At 40.0% G+C, this 11,102-nt stretch overlaps 1 protein-coding gene across 1 annotated transcript in view; it reads right to left on the minus strand.

Moving 5' to 3' along the window:
* The window catches only part of nol10 (nucleolar protein 10), a 46,008-nt gene extending 35,820 nt beyond the window's left edge, over positions 1-10,188 (minus strand). The window contains 5 exon segments of the mRNA NM_213677.1: positions 370-407; positions 1,052-1,129; positions 6,882-6,980; positions 7,595-7,640; positions 10,046-10,188. Of these exon segments, the coding sequence (NP_998842.1) occupies positions 370-407; positions 1,052-1,129; positions 6,882-6,980; positions 7,595-7,640; positions 10,046-10,111 (327 nt within the window). The 5' untranslated portion in view covers positions 10,112-10,188.
* Between the last annotated feature and the right edge of the window lie 914 nt (positions 10,189-11,102).

The following is an 11,102-nucleotide window of genomic DNA, read 5'->3' on the forward strand; positions in this document are numbered from 1 at the left end:
TAGCTTTTAATCATCAGACCAGTCATATTATGGCAGTCTCTCACTGCAGAGCTGTTCCCCCATTAAAGGGAATACTGTGAACCCTTTTAACTTGAGACTGGATAGCGGCAAACAACACCAGTATTGCCTTTCTGTTCCACTGCTTCAGAAATGCAGTGTTGTGCCATTGCTAAGAATCCAAGAAACACTAGCTTCCCCCTGTGCCGCCATGTTGTTCAAGTCTGACTTCATGTCATCCGATCTACACTGATCTAATGGGACAGTCTGTTATTGCACAGGCACACACAGCACAAGGGAAACTCATTTATCTTTTAAAATAAGGGAAATTTGCTGGCATGCACAAATAGGGAGAGGGGTCCTTGGACATACCTTTGAATAGTCTTCTGATAAGATGTCAAACTTAACCACTGGAAAATAAGAGTTCAGACATTAGCATTGTGTATACACAGTAATATATGTCTACCGTATATCCACTGCTATAGTATTAGTATATACATGGGTGCCATCATTGGAAGAATCTGGTTTACAGGGGTAGTTCACCTTTAAATTAATATTTATTTGTAATTGGTTTTCATTTTTTTCTAGTTTTGCTGTTCTTTTGTTCTTAAGCTTCTCAGTTTCAACAGCTATCTGGTTGCTAGGGTCTGGTTTACCTCAGCAACAAGGCAGTGGTTCAAACGAGAGAATGGAATGAGATTAGGAGAGGGCCTGAATAGAAAGATAATGAAAATTAACAATAATGTAAGCTCACACGGCAATAGTTTTTGGCTGTTGGGGCCCAGTGTCCCCCATTTAAAAGCTGAAAAGGTGTAGAAAGTTAACATAAGGGATGAACTGCCCCTTTAAAAACAGCTAGGTAAATATGGATAAGCCCCCCTGTGCCCCCATCTGTTTAATAATAAGACCTGTGTGGTACAATGTTTCAGCAGATGGAGAACACTTCTTCTTTACTACATAATAACATAATACTTTTTTTCTGCTATGAAAAATAAGCACTGGTACTGTTTAATGTTACATTTCTGTGATAATGAGAATAAACTGCTTTTCTAACCTTCAGCATCCAAACATCTCTCAAATTTTAAAGACAGCTGGTATGTGTCATAGCAGCGGACCCGAGGCTTGTAGGTTCCTAGAAAACAATAATTAAGACTTATGGCAAAAAGCAGACAATTGTATGCAAAAAATAAAGTTGGTATAGCAATGATATTATGGTGTGTTTCACAGTAACACCTATATATATATATTGTAAAAACAAGCTCATATGCATATCCCTGCTTCATCTAAATAAAGCATTTCCAAAAAAATAAACTTTTTTTTAGTAGTATGTGCCATTGGGTAATCCTAAATAGAAAATTGGCATTTTAAGAATTAAGGGCCGCCCCCTGGGATCATAGGATTCACAGTGCACACAAACAAGCCAAGGCACACATACATGCTAGGCCCCATCAGCCAATGAATGGACAGAGTTCTGCCTTTTACTCCCACACTACTTCCTGTTACAGTTAGAGCTGCATTATTTCCTGTCAGCTGATCTCTGAGGGAACACACAGCCAATCACTAAATGGCGGCTCAAGGGAAAGGATGTAAAAGGGCAATATTTACTGATATATGTATTCCAGTTTGGCAAGATTCTTTAATCTCTATCTGTTGGTTAAGTATTTATTCTGGGGGTATAGCATTCCTTTAGGGCTCTGGCACATGGGGAGATTAGTCGTCCGCGACAAAACTCCCTGTTTGCGGGCGACTAATCTCCCCGAGTTGCCATCACCTGCCATCCCACCGGCGAAAATGTAAGTCGCCGGTGGGATGGCACAAGCGGCGGCGCGATTTCGGCAAATCGCCGAAGTTGCCTCGCGAGGCTTTTTCAACTATTTGCCGAAATCGCGCCGCTGCGTGTGCCATCCCACCGGCGACTTACACTTTCGCCGGTGGGATGGCAGGTGATGGCAACTCGGGGAGATTAGTCGCCCGCGAACAGGGAGATTTGTCGCGGGCGACTGATCTCCCTGTGTGCCAGAGCCCTTAAACCTTCCGTTCTCACTGTGGGGCCCTAGTGGAGCTCTAAAAGATGTAGCAAAGATTGAAGCATAATAACCTGCATGTCAAGCATTTCTGTACTATAGGCATTTTTAAATTAAACAGACAAAGCAAGCAAAAAAAAAAAAAAGAGAAGAAAAACAACATATTTGTGAATACCGCTATTGATACCCGTTTATTTCACCTTATTTCATGTGACAAACTTTTCCCAAAATCCTTTTCATGGTCAGTGTGGTTTCTTTGGGGTTAGTAATACGGTCAGGTTTGAGGGGTTAGGTTACACAGTTTGACTCTATATAGAGCAATGGGGGCGGAAGAGTGGAGGTACTGATTAGGTGGCAAGTTCTATCCAAGGGGACCAGAGTTTTATGTATTTGTCTGGGCAGCCTCTCCTAGTGTAGTTTATATAAAGGTATAGCTTACTGTACCAGTTTTTGCGAGAAGGTCAAGGTGGGGGGATTCTGGTCTTTCCATTTGAATGTAATACTTTTCCTAGCATGGGCAAGGAGTATAGGTATTAGCGTCCTTTCTGCTCTGGTTGGGGCTAGGTTATGCACCTGGTTAAGCAAGGTCACTTGGGGGTCCAAAGGGACTGTGAGGTCTAAAACATTAGTAAGAAAGTCAATTACAGAAATGTTGTATTACCGGGCATATCCATACCATATGGAGGAAGTCAGCTGGGGTATGATGACACTTGGGTCATTTGTCTGGGTACTTTGGAGAGATTCTGTGTAGTCTGTGTGGTGTGAAGAATGCTCTATGTAAAGATGCCCCCAGAAGCCCCCCATCTTCTTTTCTCTGCTGCTGTCACTTATCTGAGCTTAGCGTCCCACTCACACTATACTGTATATATAGAATATAAATGTCACAATATACTGTATATATAGAATATAAATGTCACAATATAACCTGAGCTTAGAGACACCCACTCACAATATACTTTATATATAGAATATAAATGTCACAGCTCAGAAATCAGTGCAATATCAGCTCCGTGGCATTTTCTGCATTATTCTGTCATGCCTAATAAAATCCAAGATGGGGAGCTCCTGTGACAACTTTGAAAGCTGGGATCATTATTACTATGGAAATGCTAAACCTTTAGGTTGGTGCAGTAAATTCAGTATATAAAATATTGCATTTCTAGTCATTCTATTCATTTTTAGGGTTTAGTTCTCCTTTAAATCAAATGCATTATCATTTGTGTGGTAACACTGCCAAGTTCTCTGTACATAAGTATATGTGTAGCTGTACAAATGAATAAATATGGAAGTCGCACTCTGTCTAGCGCTTCTGATGCTACAGAATTATGTATATACAATCAAGCAAAGCCAAATGACACACACTCCTTGGCAATGTGCAATGTTCGTGATGCCTGATTATGATCTTAAAGCAGCAGAAGAAAGGGGTTGGACCAAAATGTCTGTTAAGACTGTAAAAAAGCAACGCAAACATTGCACGTTGCTGAGCAGAGGGGTGCCATTTGGTTTTGCTTCTATTTACACTGCTCTCAACTTTGTAACCTGTAACTTTCCTTAGGTTCCCCTAGAACTCTAGTGTACCTTTGTAATGTAAGATTATCAGTTTTCAGCTAAGATACTATTCTCTTTCCTTTCACACATACAATTATCAGTTCAGAGAACTGGAGGGTGAACCTGGTTTCATACCGAGGTGCTTTTTACAGGGTCATGTATCTTGTCCCTATCATATCAATTGGTGTTTTTACCCCCCAAGATAATGCCCCTGGTGACCTGTATGCAGAAACCTGGCTTTCTACAGAGGTGCATTTCACAAATTTTTATAATATAGTCCCAAAAAAACTCCAGGTTTCTGCTTTAAAATTCAGCTACAGGAGAGAGGTTTACCCCAAAACAGAATAAAACAGGTTTTTCAACCTGGCAACTTAGCAAGTTGAATGTACAAACTTGGTTCTATAGAGAGGAGATTTCACATCATGATCACATGTTCCTTCAGCAACAGGTCCGCAAAACTGGATGGCCCTAGTGAACCCTAAACAAGTCTGAGTAACCATTTCTTAGGACACTGCTCTACACTGCAGGGGTTCTCAGGGTACTCTGTGGGCACTTCTTCAACAATACTAGAAAACTCTGCTAAACAGTAGTAGTTAAAATGGATTTCATCTAATTTACACTCCCTTGAACATTTTTGGGATCCCTTATATGGAAAACTGATATCCAGACAGCTCTGAATTACAGGAAGGTCATGTTCCATATTTTTAAAAAAGTAGTTTCATATATACAGAGATACCTCATCCTCCTGATTTTAAGATTACCTATGTTACACTGTGTAGCATATGGATTTTTCTATAATTGATTTTATAATGATTTACTATATATTTATTAGTTTTGATATATGGATCAAATACACACATGGGCTGATAAAAGCTGGTGGTGGTCTGTATGTGTCCCTCAGACAGGCCTGCCCTACCCATATCTGCCTGAAAATTGGGCAAATCATTATCAGGCACGTTTAAACATGCTGTCAGGGTGAGGAGCATATTGGCACTTGTTGATGCAGTCCTCACCCCAATGGCCTGCATCCCGTCAATGTGATACAATTCCATTCCATATTGCCCACCTTGAGGTGGTCATATTGCAGAAAAATCTGCTGATTTGGCAAGGTTGTATGGCTAGCTTTAGGTTTGTGTCATGTGGCCATACATGCACCAATATTATAACAAAAAACAAAGTTTTGTATGATAATTATTGCGTGTATGGGGGGAGATAGCAAAATTGATATTGGCTAAAGCCTTGGATATCGGTCGTCAAGTCAATCAGGCAGGACTAAAAAGTTCGATTGGGCCCTCAAACATCGGCAAATGTTAATGCTGAATCGTCAGATAGGGGGTAGAATACTTTTTGTTTCCAGTAGCTTATCTGACGTTTCAGCCCTTAACATTAATGCAGTGGAGGAACAATCTTTCGGTGCTGGGATCCGCATGCTTAGGAAGATGTCATGCAGGAATTCAAGAGATCCATTCTGACCAATGGCTGGAGGAAAGGTCGTAACAGTAACGTGTATGGCAACCTTTATGGTACAATGTCTTTGTCCTACATATATTATTGCTGGGTAAACAGTAAAACTATCTTAAACCAGAGTTGGCGCTCATGTGAAACAAACTACCAAGTGTTGTGAATAAGTTCAAAAAATATTTATTTATTAGTGAATTACCATAAAATCATATACACATAATTACATCCCACAAAAAGTCTAAGTACATAACATCAATACATCAGAAAATCAAAAGATCGGGGGGATCAAGATGAATTAGTAATAGCCAGCCTGATAGTTCATAAGTTAGTTAAAAAGTATACATAATTAATTTAGGAAATCGGTGTAGAGTCAGCACATTCAGATTAAAAATAGTAAAGTGAATAAACACTGCCACTGTATAAAAACTAAATATAAAAAATTGCACATATGCCCTATCCAAGGTTATATAGTATTTATAACTTCAGCAGTAGCTGCTTGCCGAGTGTGACATACAATAGAATAAAAGCAAGTGAGTCCTTAGAATGCTTCCTCAAAAATACTTAATGGGGGAAAGACTAACAGAGGGGAATATGACCTCTAAACAGTAAACACAAGTATTGTTACCCAGCAAATAACCTTGGAATAAACAAACAGACAGAAGACAGACAATAAGATCAATATACAACTTATTTCAGTAACAAATAAGCCTAGCACAAAACGCAATAAACTGACCAGTTAGAATTCTGTCTTTATGGCAGCGGTTTGCACATATTTATGCACAAGTCAGCACTTGAGGTAAGGGGTTTTCTAAGAATTCTTGTGTCCACTTTGTGTTACTAGCTTCACTGGACTCCTGAATGAGTTACGGGACATTTGGATCATCACTTGGTTATTGAGAACCTGATGCTCATGCACCAAAGGTTATGGGGCTCCATGAATGTGCTGAATTGATGCAGAACTGGCTACCCTTATAATTATGATACAAAGATAGGAACAGTAACACCAAAAAATAAAAGTGTTTTATAGTAATTAGAATATAATGTATTATTGCCTTGCACTGGTAAAATTAGTGTGTTGACTACAGAAACTCTACTATAGTTTATATAAATACCCTGCTGTCTAGCCACAGGGGCAGCCATTCAAGCTGGAAAAGAGGAGAAAAGGCAAAGGTTACATAGCAGATAACAGATACGATCTGTAGAATGTAACGGGGCTTTATCTGTTATCTGCTATGTAGCCTGTGCCTTTTCTCCTTTGAATGGCTGCCCCCATGGCTACACAGCAGATTTGTTTATATAAACTATAGTATTCCTTCTAAGGCAAACACACCAGGTGTACCAGTGCAGGGCAAAAGTAAATAATACTGTAATTACTTTTATACACTTTCATATTTTGGTGTTACTATTAACCTTTATTATCCTTTAAACTCTTCTATTACTTGTGAGTGTAAATGATTGCTCACTAGCAGTACATCAGACGGATTAATCATTGATCCTTGGTATTTAAAACAGTAGCTTGTACTTGATGGTAACTAAGCTGCATAGGTCCATATTAATGGCAAAACAACCCTATTGGGTCTATTTAATTTTATTTTTTTTGCCAGACTTAAGGTATGGAGAATCATTTGCAGACAAAAACTCGTATCCGGAAAGCCCCAAGTCTCATTTCCCATAATAGGTCCCAATACTGTACCACACAAGAATCATCAATCAGAACCTAATAGCTTTGCTTTATCTAGGAACACATATCTAATAATAAATAAGAGAAGAGACACCACAGTATCTTATAGAATATTTAAAACCAAAATATCTGTTCTTTAATAAAACAAATTTGAGGGGGCAAAACCTTACCAGCTGCCATAATGTACTGCCCATCCCTGGAGACTTTAATGTTGGTACTGACTGTGGGCATTTCAAAATCCTGGATAAGCTCAATTCTCCTTCGGACGTCTATGGAACAAGAATGCATATAATATAATTAAGATACACATGTAATTAGGACTGATAAAAAGAAAAATTCATTCCTTCATCTGCCCCACTATTTATGCTGCACAACATTAATCAACACACTGGCAATACGAGTTTTGTAGCTTAGCACTGTGGGTACCTGTTGCAACACTCGTCAATTAATACTTGAAATGCAAGCAGCATTGGAACTACATAGTTACATGTAGTGATTGCTGAGTAGCAGTCAGGTCTGAATAATGAAGAATTAGGTAAGAAGCCATCACACCAAGGAATAATATATCCCCAGACCATCCATATCAAAGGGATTAACACACTTCACTCAGAATAATTACAGAATAGTTACCTTAATTTTACAACTTTTTTTTCCTTTTATTGGTCACATTTTCTTGACAGTTTCATGGATTTTACGCAATTTATTTTGGTCCCCATAAAAACGTAAAATAGGGGTTCTACTGTAACTGGAGATATTTTGGTGCTGGGATCAGTCAAGAAGGAATTCAAGATTCATCCTAAACATTGGAGAGCTAGCTGATCTTTTTATAAGGGAGAGAAGGAGAATCACACTATCCAAAAAAGATATAAATGCTGCTACTCACCCACATCCTTCTTCTGTAGAGCTCTTTTCTTGCGATCAGATAACCACTGGTAGACAAAAATAAAATGGTCACAAAAACACACAGACCCAAAATACTCCACTACAGGAATGTTACCCTCCATCTGCGAACTACAAATCCCAGCACCCTTATGTCTTACTTCAGCAACAGAAGGAGGATAACCAGATGTAGTTAACTTAACCTTTAAGTTAACTTTTAGTATGATGTAAAGAGTAATATTTGCAATTGGTCTTCATTTTTTACTATTTGTGTGTGTTTTTTTTTTAATTATTTCACTTTTTTTTCTGCAACTCTCCATTTTGGAATTTCAACAGTTATCTGGATCAAATTACCCTAGCAACCAGGGAGTGGTTTGAATAAGAGACCAATATATTTATAAGAGAGGACCTGAATAGAAAAATAGAAAATAAAATAAATAGTAACAATAACAATAAAATTGTAGCCTGACAGAGCAATAGTTCTGGGTCAATAGCTGCTGGGGTCAGTGATCCCCATTTTAAAAGTTGCAAAGAATCAGAAGAAAGCACATAACTCAAAAACTAGAAAAATAGATAATAAAGACCAATTGAAATTGTTTAGAATTGGCCATATAACATAATAAAAGTTAGCTTGAAGGTGAACTGCCCTTTTAGTGTCCAGTGTACTTACTAAAGCTTGCCTGATGCTTTCTGTGCTATAGATTAGAATACTCTGTCTGCTTTTACTTTGCTGTACAGAGACATCTTTGTGCTTTTATCATTAGCATGCATGCCAACATTCCAGGAGGCACATACAAACACGGACATTAATGGCCAGTAGGATACATCCACAAAAAAATTTTTTTTTTTTGGTCAGCAGCCCATGTGTAAGGGGCAGTATACCCCCTTATTCAATAGGAGTTCAATGAATAGGGGTTTGTGCTGAATATGATGTACTAAACATGGCAAAGGGAGAAACTGAAAATGGTTTCACTTTCAATATTCCTGGTTCTTCCAACCAAGTGTGGGAAGAGAAGTAGGCAGTAATCTAGCTGGGGCAATTTAGGGTATCTTGTCAGCTGGGCAATATCCAGTTTGGTATCTCTTCCCAAAACATTGCAGCATTAATCATCTAAACCATGAGCGCAGCTGCTATTTCACGTAAGAACAGAAAGTGATTTAGAGAGTTTTATTCTCTGCCCGTCAAGCTGGAAATTATCCTGGTGACAAAATAACCTGAATTGTCCCTGTGATGATGCCCCTAAAGGTGGCCATACATGCACCGATATCACAAAAACAAAGTTTTGTACGATTCAGCTCTTAAAAGGTAGTGGAGTGGATGAATAATCTTCTCTGTGACCAACGGTTGCGGGAAAGATCGTAGTTGTAAAGGCGGCCATACACGTTAAGTTCCACACGTATGGGTGGCCGATATTTAATTCAGTCTATTCGGGGACCACATCAACAAGCTGATACGTCCCGATCCGATTAAATTTTTAAACCTGCCTGATCGATATCTGGACGATTTCAGGCCAGTTGTCAGTCGGGCAGGTCCATAGTTAGTGCCCATACACGGGCCGATAAGCTGCTGAATCGGTCTTAGGGCTCTGGCACACGGGGAGATTAGTCGCCCGCAACAAATCTCCTGTGTCTCGGCGACTAATCTCCCCCAAATGCCATCCCACCGGCAAAAATGTAAATCGCCGGTGGCATGGCAATCCGGGGAGATTAGTCGCCCGCGAACAGGGAGTTTTGTCGCAGGCGACTAATCTCTCCGTGTGCCACAGCCCTTAGGGACCGATATCGACAGCTAGAATCGGTCTGTGTATGGGCACCTTAACACGTATGACCACCTTAATACTGAATCACAGGCTGCATTTGGGGAAAGGGATGGGTTTGTTTATACAAAGCTTATTACCTTTATTAAACCAAACTAATTACAGGGGCAAGGAGGGGGAGATGTAGGTAAAAACAAATCAGCAGCCTATCAGTGGCTGAATACACAAGCCCTATTTGTTTCATTCAAATTGTACAAATGTGTGATCTGATCTGCCAAATAACCACAAGCTGCCAGCCCAATGCTAAGCACTAGATCCCATGTATCTCTTCCAGTGGTTTACATGAGAGACAAATTAATTGTTAGAAGTTGCCTACGTGCCAAAGTTTCTCTTCAGAGGGGAATCTTCAAAAACTGGTTTTAGTGTTAGCTGTAAACATTTCTACTTTCTACTGAAAGCAGCATCTATGTATTCTTGTGACTGACTCTTGAAACAGCATAGAAGTCAGTTCTACAAATCTGTTAATCAGCTGGCTTCTGCTACATTGTTTCAGGAGTCAAGACCAATAGTGCAGACAGCATAAACAGCCTATTTAGATAGAAAGGTGAGCAGGAATGCAGGCAAAGGAGCAGTCAGAGTGACTATCCCATGGCACAGAATAACATGGGCGCTGTATGTAAGGGGAGGGGCAGGCTTACCTCAGGGAGAGACTTCCCGCAGCTCAGGTTATAAATCTTCACATCGTTCACATTTGAGACCTGCATGTTTGGGGGAACCTGGGCGATGAGACCCCTACATACCCACAATCACCAGCTCTGACCCACACAAACACACGTGGTACCCCTTCCTGCTACTTCCGGGTGTCGGTACGGAACAGGAAGGAGGTTGTGCAATAGTGGATGGCGTCGCCATGTTGTGGTTGTCATGGGACAAGTTATTGCGTTTTTGCTGTGCTTCAGCTGTATGATAACTCCAGCAGCCATTGCTCATGTGTAAAACCTGTCAAAATGGAGCACCAATCCAGTCAACCAGCTTGTATTTTTATAAATGTCTGTGAGAAACCTGCCATAAATGAACCCTGTTTGTTAACAGATGCACAAAACTGTGAACCAGGGAATGCTTTGGGTTTTTCCAGGGGGTATAGGAACAGCTTTATTTTTTTGGGAAACACTGTGGTGAGCAAGAAAGTTTAGCAATGTGATTGGTTGGAAGGTATAGGCTAGTGCCTACAATAAATTTGTGTGTCTGCATAACTATAGCCAAATAGTAGTAGAATTTTAGTTATCATAACATACTTGTCAATATTGTCCATATTTTTCAGGAGTTGCCTGGTTTTGAACCCTCTCCCTGTGGACTTCCATCCCTATATACTAGGGATCCCCTACCTTTTTGACCTGTGAGCAAAAATCTAAAAAGAGTCACAAGCATTTAAAAAGTTTCTGGAGGTGCCATATAAGGACTGTTATTTGCTATTTGGTAGCCTCTATGTCTACTGACAGCCTGTAGAACATTGATCCCCAACCAGTGGCTCAGGGGCAACATGTTGCTCCCCAACCCCTCAGATGTTGCTCTCAGTGCCCCCAAACCAGCGAGTTATTTTTGAATTCCTGACTTGGGGGCAAGTTTTGGTTGAATAAAAACAAGATTTCCTACCAAATAAAGCCCCCTGTAAGCTGATAGGGTGCATAGAGGCTGCCTAATAGCCAATCTTAGCCCTTATTTGGCTCCTCCATGAACTTTTATGGTGCTTGTGTT

The sequence above is a fragment of the Xenopus tropicalis genome, chromosome 5 (assembly GCF_000004195.4).
Source record: "Xenopus tropicalis strain Nigerian chromosome 5, UCB_Xtro_10.0, whole genome shotgun sequence".
In the NCBI taxonomy this organism is placed as follows: Eukaryota; Metazoa; Chordata; class Amphibia; order Anura; family Pipidae; genus Xenopus; species Xenopus tropicalis.